The 12,849-nt window shown below is 43.1% G+C and overlaps 1 protein-coding gene across 1 annotated transcript in view; it reads left to right on the top strand.

Moving 5' to 3' along the window:
- Nucleotides 1-9,388, top strand: part of LOC308364473 (voltage-gated inwardly rectifying potassium channel KCNH2-like) — a gene marked incomplete at both ends in the record, with an annotated part of 43,156 nt that extends 33,768 nt beyond the window's left edge. Inside the window, 10 exons of the mRNA XM_080837607.1 lie at nucleotides 1,908-2,330; nucleotides 2,551-2,947; nucleotides 3,405-3,604; nucleotides 4,776-5,028; nucleotides 5,503-5,696; nucleotides 5,795-5,900; nucleotides 6,399-6,659; nucleotides 7,464-7,656; nucleotides 8,343-8,520; nucleotides 8,951-9,388. Coding sequence (XP_080693733.1) covers nucleotides 1,908-2,330; nucleotides 2,551-2,947; nucleotides 3,405-3,604; nucleotides 4,776-5,028; nucleotides 5,503-5,696; nucleotides 5,795-5,900; nucleotides 6,399-6,659; nucleotides 7,464-7,656; nucleotides 8,343-8,520; nucleotides 8,951-9,388 — 2,643 coding nt within the window. The remainder of the gene's footprint in view (nucleotides 1-1,907; nucleotides 2,331-2,550; nucleotides 2,948-3,404; nucleotides 3,605-4,775; nucleotides 5,029-5,502; nucleotides 5,697-5,794; nucleotides 5,901-6,398; nucleotides 6,660-7,463; nucleotides 7,657-8,342; nucleotides 8,521-8,950) is intronic.
- Between the last annotated feature and the right edge of the window lie 3,461 nt (nucleotides 9,389-12,849).

Genomic DNA, 12,849 nt, shown 5'->3' with positions numbered 1-12,849 from the left:
TTTACTCTACTACTCTAACCCAGATACAGAAATAGAAGCATCAATTAAATATTCTTAATCTATTCACTAACTAGGATGCTGGTTTTTATTAGCTTGTCATGGCAACTGAAAGCGGGTGATAGAATCAGCTAGTATTTAGCCCAAAATATAATTTCGTTTTTTTGAACGCAGGATATCCTGGAATAGAGAGCAGTCCTTCCATAAATCAATTAAGGGGTCTTCTGCTCACAGGGGCCTGCTGTGGATGTATTTCCCTGCTCTAATTAGGGGGCAATGAACAAGAGAAACATTAGATTAGTGTGGATGAATTATGAGCAAGTGTCAGAGCTTCAGACGAATGGAGAGTGTTCATATAGCTGACCCAGGGAATGACGCAGATACAACCTTGCTTGGGGGACGTGATCCTGTTGAATGTCCCTCTGACAGAGGGATTACATAAAGCTATACATTCACTGCATTGTCAATGATCTCAGGATATTTCAGGTTGTGAATGTAATAGTAGACAGGGTTTGAACAAGAAGGACAGCTTACCCTGTGTGTAATGTCCCTCTGACAGAGGGATTACATCAAGCTATACATTCACTGCATTGTAAATGATCTCAGAATATATCAGGTTGTGAATGTAATAGTAGACAGGATTTGAACTAGAAGGACAGCTTACCATGTGTGTGTGTAATTACACCTTGTTTTGACATCTCCAATTACTAGTGAAAAATGTGCCTTTATGCTGGGGCATTAGGGGAGGCCCCAGTGCTAATTAAAGTCAGTCGCTCGGGACTGAAGCAATTGTGGAGCTGTTGTGCCTGTACACATACAGTACACTTGCCGTAGTACTCCAAGCTTGAGAGCAATTGTATTAGGTTTGGTGAAAATACTCTCTCAATATTTCTCTCTTTGACGTGCCATTGTGGGGCATATAAGTCTTGTTGCGTTTGGCTACAGCTACGGTCTAGAGCTGAACAGGCCATGCTGAATATAGCCTGTTCATTTGGTTTGTGTTACTGCCTCTTAATCAACGGAAAATAGGCCACTGTCTACCTCACAGACAAGAGTCATGTTGGTAGTTGATGTAGGGTTGTATGTGGGCCAGGGGGAATCCTGACTCCTCATCTTGGATGTTAATTGTATTTGAAAAAGTATTTTCTCAATCAATATGTTATTGTTAGAAACTGATCTGAGGTCACCACACGTCATATAATGACTGAATTGTTGGCTGGAGTTAAATAATACTGAGCCTCGAGATAATTTTATATATGTGAGTATGTATAGTGTGTGTGTGCATGCGTGCGTGCGTGCGTGCGTGCGTGTGTGTGTGTGTGTGTGTTTGTGTGTGTGTGCGTTTGTGCGTGTGTGCGTGTGTGCGTGTGTGTGTGTGTGTGTGTGTGCGCGTGCATGCGTGCGTGCGTGTGTGTGTGTGTGTGTATGTATATGTGTCACAGAGGATGATCAGGCGTAATGTTTGTGCCACCATGTGTGAGAATGGCATGTGTGAGTGGCACTGCAGACTGTTTAGCCCGTGGGCTTGCGTGTGACACAGATTGTGCGGTAATGGAAATCCACAATACTGTCGCCAGAGAGCCTGGCAGTGAATTTAGTGCTACGCTGTTTGTGGTGAACAAGGTCATTTGTCAGTTAGATATTCACTTTCAAGGCAATCTTGCCCTGTAGAAATGTCATGTTTTGTAGACACAATGTATGTGACCTTTATTGTTAGAGGACTTCATGACACAGTTATTTAGTTTGTTTCATCTAGCAGCCTCCTGATGCTCTACTTCAAACACACACCAAATCCTCAACAAATAAGTTTGATTTGAATCCGTTTCAAACTAATTCATTCAACGTGTCATTCATTAATCCCAGATATCTAGTTAGCCAACATATGTTGTAAACCTTAATCCTTTGTTCAGGTCCTCTCCCTGGGTGCTGATGTGCTTCCCGAATACAAACTCCAGGCCCCACGGATCCACAAATGGACCATCCTGCACTACAGCCCCTTCAAAGCAGTGTGGGATTGGGTGATCCTGCTGCTGGTCATCTACACGGCCGTCTTCACGCCCTACTCGGCCGCCTTCCTGCTGAGCGATGCGGAGGAGGCTGCCATGCTGAGCTGCGGCTACTCCTGCAGTCCGCTCAACGTGGTGGACCTCATCGTGGACATCCTGTTCATCCTGGACATCATCATCAACTTCAGGACGACGTACGTCAACAACAACGACGAGGTGGTGAGCCACCCGGTACGAATCGCCGTGCACTACTTCAAGGGCTGGTTCCTCATCGACCTGGTGGCAGCCATACCCTTTGACCTCCTCATCTACCGGTCGGGGGAAGAGGTAAGGGAGGCCGATGCTCTTACTCACAAGGGCACTTTAAACAGTAGAGTGAAGAAAACTATCCAGAGCGTAGGAGTGAATGTCTCCAAACTTTACTGCAAAGTTAACTTTGTTGCGTTTTAATAATGAATACTTTTGTGTATTCTCTTGATAAGACAAGTGAAGTCTTGAAAGGCTGCATGTTTTTTAAATCACAAATCCTCTTTATCATACCCTCCAGACAACAACCCTCATCGGGCTCTTAAAAACCGCTCGACTCCTTCGATTGGTGCGTGTGGCGCGTAAGCTCGACCGTTATTCGGAGTACGGGGCGGCTGTTCTCATCCTGCTCATGTGCACCTTCGCGCTGATCGCCCACTGGCTGGCCTGCATCTGGTACGCCATCGGCAACATGGAGCGGAGCAACTCCTCTCGCATCGGCTGGCTCAACTCCCTCGCGGAGCAGGTGGGGAAGCCGTACAATCAAACCAACGCCAACTCTGGCCCGTCCATCAAGGACAAATACGTCACAGCCCTCTACTTCACCTTCAGCAGCCTCACCAGTGTGGGCTTTGGCAACATCTCACCCAACACCAACCCGGAGAAGATCTTCTCCATCTGCGTCATGCTCATTGGCTGTGAGTCATGATGTGTTTGACCTTGCAATATTTTCGTGCACTAACTGAATAGCCTGTAATCCCTTACAGCGTTCATCAGGGTGCCAATCAGGGTGCCAATCAGCGTTTTTCTTGAAAAAAAAGAAAGAAAAAAAAGCAGTATTTATTGTTACACCAGGTTTTTATTGCTCTTAGCTTGACTGTTCTCTCCATTGTACGTCGCTTTAGACAAAAGCGTCTGCTAAATGATTAAATGTAAATGTAAATGCAATTAACTGCCTACATTACGATCACATGATATAAAAGTATCAATAGGTTTCCAGTGTCCTCACACAATAGCTTGAGCAAGACTTCTACGCACTAATCCATTCGAGTTAGTTCCTTTACAGCACACGTTCCCTTACAACAGCTCATCAACAGCTGTCTGCACTGTGTATTGAAAACAAAAAGAACCGAACTTCTGTTTGTGTCCTGACAGCGCTTATGTATGCCAGCATCTTTGGGAACGTTTCGGCCATCATCCAGCGCCTTTACTCTGGAACAGCGCGGTACCACGCCCAGATGATGAGGGTGCGAGAGTTCATCCGCTTCCACCAGATCCCCAACCCTCTGCGCCAGAGACTGGAGGAGTACTTCCAGCACGCCTGGTCCTACACTAATGGCATAGATATGAATGCAGTGAGTACCAGCACGCCTGGTCCTACACTAATGGCATAGATATGAATGCAGTGATTACCAGCACGCCTGGTCCTACACTAATGGCATAGATATGAATGCAGTGAGTACCAGCACGCCTGGTCCTACACTAATGGCATAGATATGAATGCAGTGAGTACCAGCACGCCTGGTCCTACACTAATGGCATAGATATGAATGCAGTGAGTACCAGCACGCGTGGTCCTACACTAATGGCATAGATATGAATGCAGTGAGTACCAGCACGCCTGGTCCTACACTAATGGCATAGATATGAATGCAGTGAGTACCAGCACGCCTGGTCCTACACTAATGGCATAGATATGAATGCAGTGAGTACCAGCACGCCTGGTCCTACACTAATGGCATAGATATGAATGCAGTGAGTACCAGCACGCGTGGTCCTACACTAATGGCATAGATATGAATGCAGTGAGTACCAGCACGCGTGGTCCTACACTAATGGCATAGATATGAATGCAGTGAGTACCAGCACGCGTGGTCCTACACTAATGGCATAGATATGAATGCAGTGAGTACCAGCACGCGTGGTCCTACACTAATGGCATAGATATGAATGCAGTGAGTACCAGCACGCGTGGTCCTACACTAATGGCATAGATATGAATGCAGTGAGTACCAGCACGCCTGGTCCTACACTAATGGCATAGATATGAATGCAGTGAGTACCAGCACGCCTGGTCCTACACTAATGGCATAGATATGAATGCAGTGAGTACCAGCACGCCTGGTCCTACACTAATGGCATAGATATGAATGCAGTGAGTACCAGCACGCCTGGTCCTACACTAATGGCATAGATGGTTGAAGGATGTATGCAGTGGGTACCAAATGAACATTAATTGCACACACTGATGGTGAACATTTATTTAATCAGGGAAGTTTTTTTAACTTGATCTATTCCTGGTTTCAGGAGGAATTTAAGCATAGTTTAAATGACTGTTAGAAATGAATGTAACACCATAAAGGCACCATAAACATAAGGCTTACATATACCACCAAACATGCATAAGGGATCATATTAGACAGCTCATCTTTGGCCCTGGACAGTGTGTTCTACCACCGCTTGCCGCATTAGTGTCTTACTATAAATCTGTATATGTCGCTCTCTCACATCCCTCTGTTCTGACAGGTGCTGAAGGGCTTCCCTGAATGCCTGCAGGCAGATATCTGCCTCCACCTGAACCGCTCCCTACTGCATGACTGCAAGGCTTTCCAGGGCTCTACCCAGGGCTGTCTGCGCGCCCTGGCCATGAGGTTCAAGACCACTCACGCTCCTCCCGGAGACACACTGGTCCACGCCGGCGACGTCATCTCAGCACTCTACTTCATCTCGCGCGGCTCCATCGAAATCCTCCGTGACGATGTGGTGGTCGCCATCCTGGGTGAGACATCTGTGTGGAGGGCAGACGAAGGTTGCTCTGTTGGCGTATCATAACGCTGGGGCACACATAGGTGTCAGAGCTATACTGCAGAGGCTTTTAGTGATGCAGCAGCAAGTACTTACTGTATGGAAACCTCTCTTTGACAAAGCGTCTTTGTTCTAAATGTTGCATGTTTTTGCAGATTGCACACGCTCATGTAGTAGAGCAAGGCTTATATTTACAGAGGGTTATTTGGAGACCAAAAGTCCTATATGAAATGCCTCAGCGTAACACTGGAAAGTGTAACATTAGCATTGTAATGCTCTTGGCACCATCTGCTGGATACTCTTGGCAATGGCCTCTTGAAAATCACTATCTATTTCCACCTACATTGGACAAATATACAGCAGTCTGAAAGGCTTGCATTACATAGCACCAGTCTGAAAGGTAAAATGTATAGTTTAAAAAAAATGATGGTCATTTGTCTCTCTTCAGGGAAGAATGACATCTTTGGCGAGCCCATCAACTTATACACACGCCCGGGGAAGTCCACGTCAGACGTCAGAGCACTGACCTACTGTGACCTGCACAAGATCCAGAGAGAGGATGTCCAAGATGTTCTGGACATGTACCCAGAGTTCTCTGACTGTTTCTGGAGTAATCTGGAAATCACTGTTAACTTACGTGATGTGAGTCCTTGACTATACCCTTACATTTATTTGTTGACTGTGAGTGCTCAAATACATTTTAAATTTCCATAAATTGACAATGTACTCTAATTTTTCAGACCAACATGGCTATGGATTCATTGAGCAGTGAGGACTCAGACAGTCATAGTTCCAATCACAACATTCGCAGGAATAAGAATTCTTTTCATCACACAAATCGCAGAGGTAAAGCATCAGGTCTTCTGCTGTTTCACATGTACAATATTTATGAACCTGTGCACCAGCCACTTGTGTTATGACTTGGCCATTATTAAACATATTGAAAATATCAAACGTTAAAAGATCAATTATATTTGACAGAGCCCGCATTCACTGAGATGTTCTAACAAAGTCTTACAAACCAAAATGTATCCTAACAATCTCTTCTACAATTGCATTTAAACTACAGTACCAGTCAAAGTTTGGACACACCTTCTAATTTTTTGAGACGTTTTTTCTGTTTTTATTGTTATTATTTTCTACATGGTAGATATCACTTTTTTTGTTTAGTACATCATTCCATATGTGTTCTTTCGTAGTTTAAATGTCTTCGGTATTAATCTACAATGTAGAAAATAATAAAGTAAAGAAAAACACTTCTCCATAAAATGAAAGGTGTGTCCAAACTTTTGACTTGTACTGTACATATATCTTAGTAATATAAAATATTCTTCACACCTTCAGCATCAGTTAACAGCAGCGCAGGGGCTCCCTCACAGTCCCAGAGAAACGCCCGCCATGCGGCCCGGTGCCCAGGAGACGAGCCGAACCCCAAGGTCAAAGGGCATGGAAGGCCTGGCTCCTCTCCCCCCTGCTCCAGTAGCGATGAGGAGGTGGAGTCCGTCCTGACGTCTCATTCCCAGAGCCAGTCAACTCCGCTTGCCATGAGCGACGCTGCAGGTGTGGAGAAGGAGAAGAGCAGCAACAGCTGTAATGCACTGTCAGGTCAGGATCACTGGATCACTGGATCACTAAAGGCTGGATTACTAAATACACTATAGCTCCCAGGTTCATATTTTGTTAAAGTCATAGAAACTTCTTTTGTTTTTGTTCACAATCTTTTTGTTTTGTTCACCATCTATTTTTATTTTTACTTTGAGTTTATTGTGATGTTTTTCTGATTAATTTATGGAGATTATAATACACAGCATTTATTATTTTATTTTTTTTGCGTTCAATGTTGGGGTGTTCAATTTCACAATTCATTTTAAATATGAACACAATTAACACAGCTGCCTAGACTTTGTTATTATTTCTGTTTGTGCACATGCAATGGTTAAAATATCTGGGGGGAATCAACGGAGCTTAGTTATAGTCACAAACGTACAAGTTTATTGAGCACATCGACTTACAACAAGCCCGATGAGCTGCACACCACGTACTAACAAAATATCTCCCTCCCCAAAAGTCCATCTCTCTTCTCTGCTTCTCCGTGTCTTCATCCCAATCCCTTTTAAAAACACATGTATGCGACACATACTGTATAACAACACATATACAGTATGTTGCATATGATAAATATGCCTTTTTAAGTTGACAGTCAATTTTGATTGCCTTGGTGGTTTCATTGGAAAGAGTAAATATGGTATTAAACAAAAGTATTTTAATTTAAATACGAAAAAACTTTTCATCACAGCAAATTGTGCGATTAATTAATTCATTTGTTTTCACCGATTGACAGCACTCATTTTTTTCTGTAATGTTGTGTTGTACACATTTAATTAACATTGTCCCTGAACTGTTCTGTAGGGGCTTTCTCAGGGGTTTCCAACATGTTCAACTTCTGGGGGGAGAATCGTGGCCCTGAGTACCAGGAGGTCCCCAGCCGCAGTCTCACTGCACCACCTACCTCTTCCCCCGGTGCCCTCCTGCACGGCTTCACACGCAGACAGGGCAGTGAGGTGGAGAACCGCCTAGACCTGCTTCAGAGGCAACTCAACAGGTACGTAAACCCTCAGCTCAGCTGATTACAATGCCAGGTCTAACAGATACCTGCGATCATTTGTACCATCAGCTATTGGGCTTCTCAACAAGCGATAGGTCATCTACTATCCCTGCCCATGTTAAAGCATTTATCTTTTTAAATACAGTGTACTGTAGCATGGTGGTTCTATATGTGTATGTATGTTCTTAGCTATATAATACTTCATGTTTTATGTGTCCTTTTATATGTGCTGGCTATGTGTATCAAATTGCTGCAAGCCCTCACCATTCACACAGTTGAGCTTCGGAGCTCGACAAAGGCTCACTGCTCCCCCCTACTGGGGAAGAGAATACATCTCACCACAAACACAAAGCATAGCAACAGCTCCAGTCCTCTGACAGATGCTTTTTCCCCTTCCCCTAACTCTTAACATAGCAATCCCAGTTTCTTATCAGAGACGTTATTAGGTGTCAGATTTACACGTCCAAGTATTATGTGTCAGCCACTTTCGGGGATTAGCCATTTCCATTTCAGTTACAGTCTTTTTCCATTACTTACACACTGTGACTGGGCCTATTCATTTGTCATTAACAGAAAAACTGTAATGTGATGCTTTGACTGTTTCTATTAACATGTCTTTGGGATGTGTGTGTGTGTGTGTGTCTGTGTGTGTGTGTGTGTGTGTGTGTGTGTGTGTGTGTCAGGCTGGAGACTCGCATGTCAACAGACATTGGGGCCATCTTGCAGCTGCTGCAGAGGCCGATGGCTCTCGTTCCACCCTCTTACAGCTCAGTGTTATCCCCATCTCAGACTGTGCCCAGCACTCCCACACTGGATCAGAATATGGTGCATTCTGTCCCCCTGCTGGCCACAGAGAGGCAGGTAATATGGCTAACACATATACAGAATCTCTCTATGTACAGCTTCAGATCTATATTTTACTGCTGGTACCATTTGGTTGGCTGGTACCAAACCAATTGTACCTAAAATGATTTAGCAGTGTTAGAAATGGTTAGGTTACATGGTTAGGGATAGCAAACCATGACAGAATTTGTATAAAACATCACTTCATTTTTTTAAGTTAGTGTCTATATGGCTCTTTTTCCTCGTCACCGTCGCCTAAGCCCTTGCTCTAGGGGGGTTAAGACTCTGGGATCTGTAAAGCGCCTTGAGACAAACTGAATTATTATTGGCGCTTTATATAAATAAATACAATTAAAATTGTCTCATTAGGAACCATGTGACAAACTCCTTGCCTTTCTAAATGTTTCTCTTTGTGTCTTATGCTTTCATTCTGTATCTCCACCTTTAGATGTTAGAACAGCAGGACCTCCTTGGGGGATCTTTTAGTCCTCCTGATGATGGTGGGGCCACGCATCTACAGCCGTTCGACCTTCCTCTTCAAGACCTGCCAACGAATCAGGCCCAGAGCCACGCTGTCTTTGGGATCGACCAAGAAAACAATATGAACTCTAGCATCATGGATTTCACATCAGGCATCAATTTAGAGACTATATCAGTAAATGTATACAACCACTTGGGGATTCAGCCCCAAGGGTTAGCCAGTGACTCTGAACATGTGCTTATGGACTGCTACCCTTTTGGGCCCCAGGCAGAGTCGGGGTCGGGGACGCGGTCAGCCTGCCCAAGCCTGTACGGATATCACAGACGGCTCTCTTTGCCAGATCAGCACTCTGCCCTGGATGATCCCAATGCCCCGCAAAGACATGCCTCCGACCCAGGGAGTTAGGATGGGGATCTGCTGTGCATCTCACAATTTTGGCATATCTGTGGAAACTAAAGCCATCAATGAGAGTGTTTACTGATCACAACACATAAGCCATAAGTCGTAATCAAAACAGGACTGAGTCAATGCTGACGCTGCTGATGGTCCGTTGTAAGTGTGAGGAGCCAGTCTCGTGGCGCCAGACGTATTCTGCTATATGTGTGTGGGCATTATTAGCCTGTTTTTATGAGACACTCCATAACCAATCCAAAAATGTTGAAGCTGGAGCTCAAAGTACAGCAGCAGACAGACAGCAGACTGCGAATGTGTGTGGTGATCTTATCAACCTGTATCGGTAGACTGCTGAGGGAAAATCGGCCTGGTCAGTGTGATCTCTCCAAAAAAAAGCACTCAATACCACATCAGTCCCCAGGTGTTTACTCACAAAGCACAGCAGGCCCATCTGCCCCCGCAAGACTAGTGAGTGGTAAGCATAGGCTTGTGTTAGCTTGTTAGCTGTGTTAGCTGGTCTAATACAAACACTGTGTTGTGCCCTGTGATGTCATCGGATTCATGACAGCTATATTTTATTTGTCATTATCTGGTTGGGTGCTTTGATGAACATATCTGATTCACAGTTTACAATGTGAATGGATCTATGATATAAGCCACAAAGGCCAAAGCTTTGTGAACTCTTCTTTTCTCTTTGAAAGCTCTAATAATATTATAACTTTTATTGGTATGTCCCCCCACAGAGAAAGCTTTTAATCCTATCACCTGCCCATCAAAGTATCAGAGGGTATATTCACTTCATTTTCCATCAGTTTAAAATGAGAAATGTAAGAAAGACGAAATTGCTGTATGTACGTGTCTTAGACAGCAAGCTCTCTTATGCCAAATTATATTTCACTATCAGAAATTAATATGTAAATATTATGCATTCTGACTGGAAGACCAGCATTAAACTAATTTAGTTGTACATTTGACCAAAGCTAGATATGAAGTATAATGCAATACTCAGCTATGGCATTGTTATAGAAAGCACTCTTACATTTCAAGCATAATATTTTCCTGAGAGAATGTAGAAAATGTACTGTACATGTGTTATAGAATGGTATGCAATATATAAGTAGAGTATGTATTGATTAAATAAAATGTAGATAACTCATAGAGTATAATTTAAATTACTGACAATAACTTATTTGCATCCTTGAAATAAAAATAATTATGAACATGATTTTCTAATTGTGTATTATTTGCTAAATCATCTTGATTCCAAGAATATACTGAGCCTCACGTCCTTATTTACCTATTTCTCATTTGTTATTACATCATTATTTGGTAATATGTTTAGGTATATCATCAGTTTAGATGTATAACCATCTACATTTCTTTTAGATGGTATATTATTTGCTGATGCACAGTTCATGTCATGATGAGGTTATAATAAAGTCCCGATGTTGCCTTTAATCTAATAAATCAGGATTTACTTTGGACCACAAGGATTACTCTAGCTAAAGTATAGCCAAATTATGTAATGGACGTACACATGTTTAATTCACATGTGTATTCGAATTATATAAACAAGTAATGTAACTAAGCCACATACAGTGTGCTCTATATGAACTGGGAAACACAACATTATTTGAGCGCGTGATAAAGGTGAGAACGTATGGTCCCAAGATCTCCAGCCACTTAGTTTTCCGGTGTTGTCCTAGGTTGATCTGTCAGAGATAATATGCACTGAATCAAATGAGCACTAATCCTCTAATCGTGTGTACACCACAACATACCGCCATGAAAACTCACCCCAAAGATTAGCAAGTCTCCACAGGCTCATCTTTCAGCAGCAGAAGTTACCCATCCTGTCCCACACTTGAGGCGCATGGAAAGGGCCGTGACTTTACAGAAGGCTGAAGTGGTTTTTTTTCTTTCATGTTATTGAGGATTAGGCCCCATCCCCAAGGTTAAATCAGCATTACGCCATAATCCCCACTTCCAAAGTCATGTTATCCCCTAAAAGACTACAACTCCCAAGATCATCAGTGTCTCAACAAAAATAGTCAATTCTCAGACATAATAAATGGAAACTGGTGTGCCTTGACATGCATGCTATGTCTAAACCCCTCAGTACCACTGGTTTAGAAGGTTATGCTGATAGTATCTTTCTTCAAAGTGTATAATTTCTGATGTGCTCATCTCAACTGTTCGATGTGCATGTATGCTGACACCACAGGTCATGTGACAGCTCGACTAGGGTAAGGCAATCCCATCAAGGTCCTTGGAGAGTTTGGACTGTGATTCACCCTTACGAGGCGAAAATAAAGTCCTGCCTTTGTACTTGTAATACGATCATTATGCTAAGCACCGTACAGTTCTTCTGACGTTATTCTATTCAATTTGTATCGATAATAGCATTCAAAACTAACATAGGAAAACATAAAATTCCATTTCTGTCACAATATCTGATTAGTAACAAAACAAGGCTGACCATCCTGTGACACGTTTACTATGTTGATAATAAAACTTATTGACTGAAACAATAACATCTTCCTCTTGGCAAGCACCATACTGTGGCACAGTTCATAGTCCAAGTGTGTGTGTGTGTGTGTGTGTGGGTGGGTGGGGGTGTGTGTGTGTGTGTGTGTGTGTGTGTGTGTGTGTGGGTGGGGTGTGTGTGTGTGTGAGAGAGAGAGTCTACACAGACTTGGATAAAGAAATTATCATTCTTTACTCATTGCTCATTTTCCACATGGATAGTCTATGCAGCTCCAACTTTCTTCACAAGTTTCTCCACAATCGATACATCCAAGCAGTTCCCCCCACCTGTGTCATTATTTGTATTAAAGGCCATAATCCTTCAGAATGATTGTAATTAAGCACCTGCTGTGCTGTAGTAGCCTATCAGATCGGCGTACAAGATGCTCGCACATCTAGGCTATCTTAATGGAAGGTACCACGCCCCTGCAGGTCCTATATTCTTCACACTAACTTGAGGGATGTTTGATGCTGGATTCTGGGAATGTTATGTCATTCTTTGCTTGAGTTTAACCGAACAAACTGTTCTCTCGGGTCTATTGGGCGTAGCTATTGTCTCTCAGCTGCAGAGAAACACTCTCATTGAGCAAATGATCTGTCCTTCCATAGCTAGAAGTGGACCATCCATTTGTAGCGACGCTCAAATTTTAATCCGAGAGAAGGCTACCGTCCCCAGTAGTCAAAACTGTTTATCATGATTGGATCACAGACACGACAGCAGTATTCTATTATTCTGATTGGTTGTTTCTGCAAAGAGGCGGGGTGTTGCTTTGCGGGCATTCAGGCGCACTGTACGTGAGGGCGGTTCTGATTCTTTAGAACGACATCCACGACAGATAACTGATTTTAAAAACAGCAACGGGTGAGTGCTCTTTTAATCTCTGAGTCTGTATTTGACAATTGCCTTCCATTTAAATCAACAAATGCTAAATATTTGTCTTCTTACT

Source organism: Sprattus sprattus (assembly GCF_963457725.1).
Source record: "Sprattus sprattus genome assembly, chromosome: 4".
NCBI lineage: Eukaryota > Metazoa > Chordata > Actinopteri > Clupeiformes > Clupeidae > Sprattus > Sprattus sprattus.
This window is presented reverse-complemented; position numbering and strand designations above follow the sequence as displayed.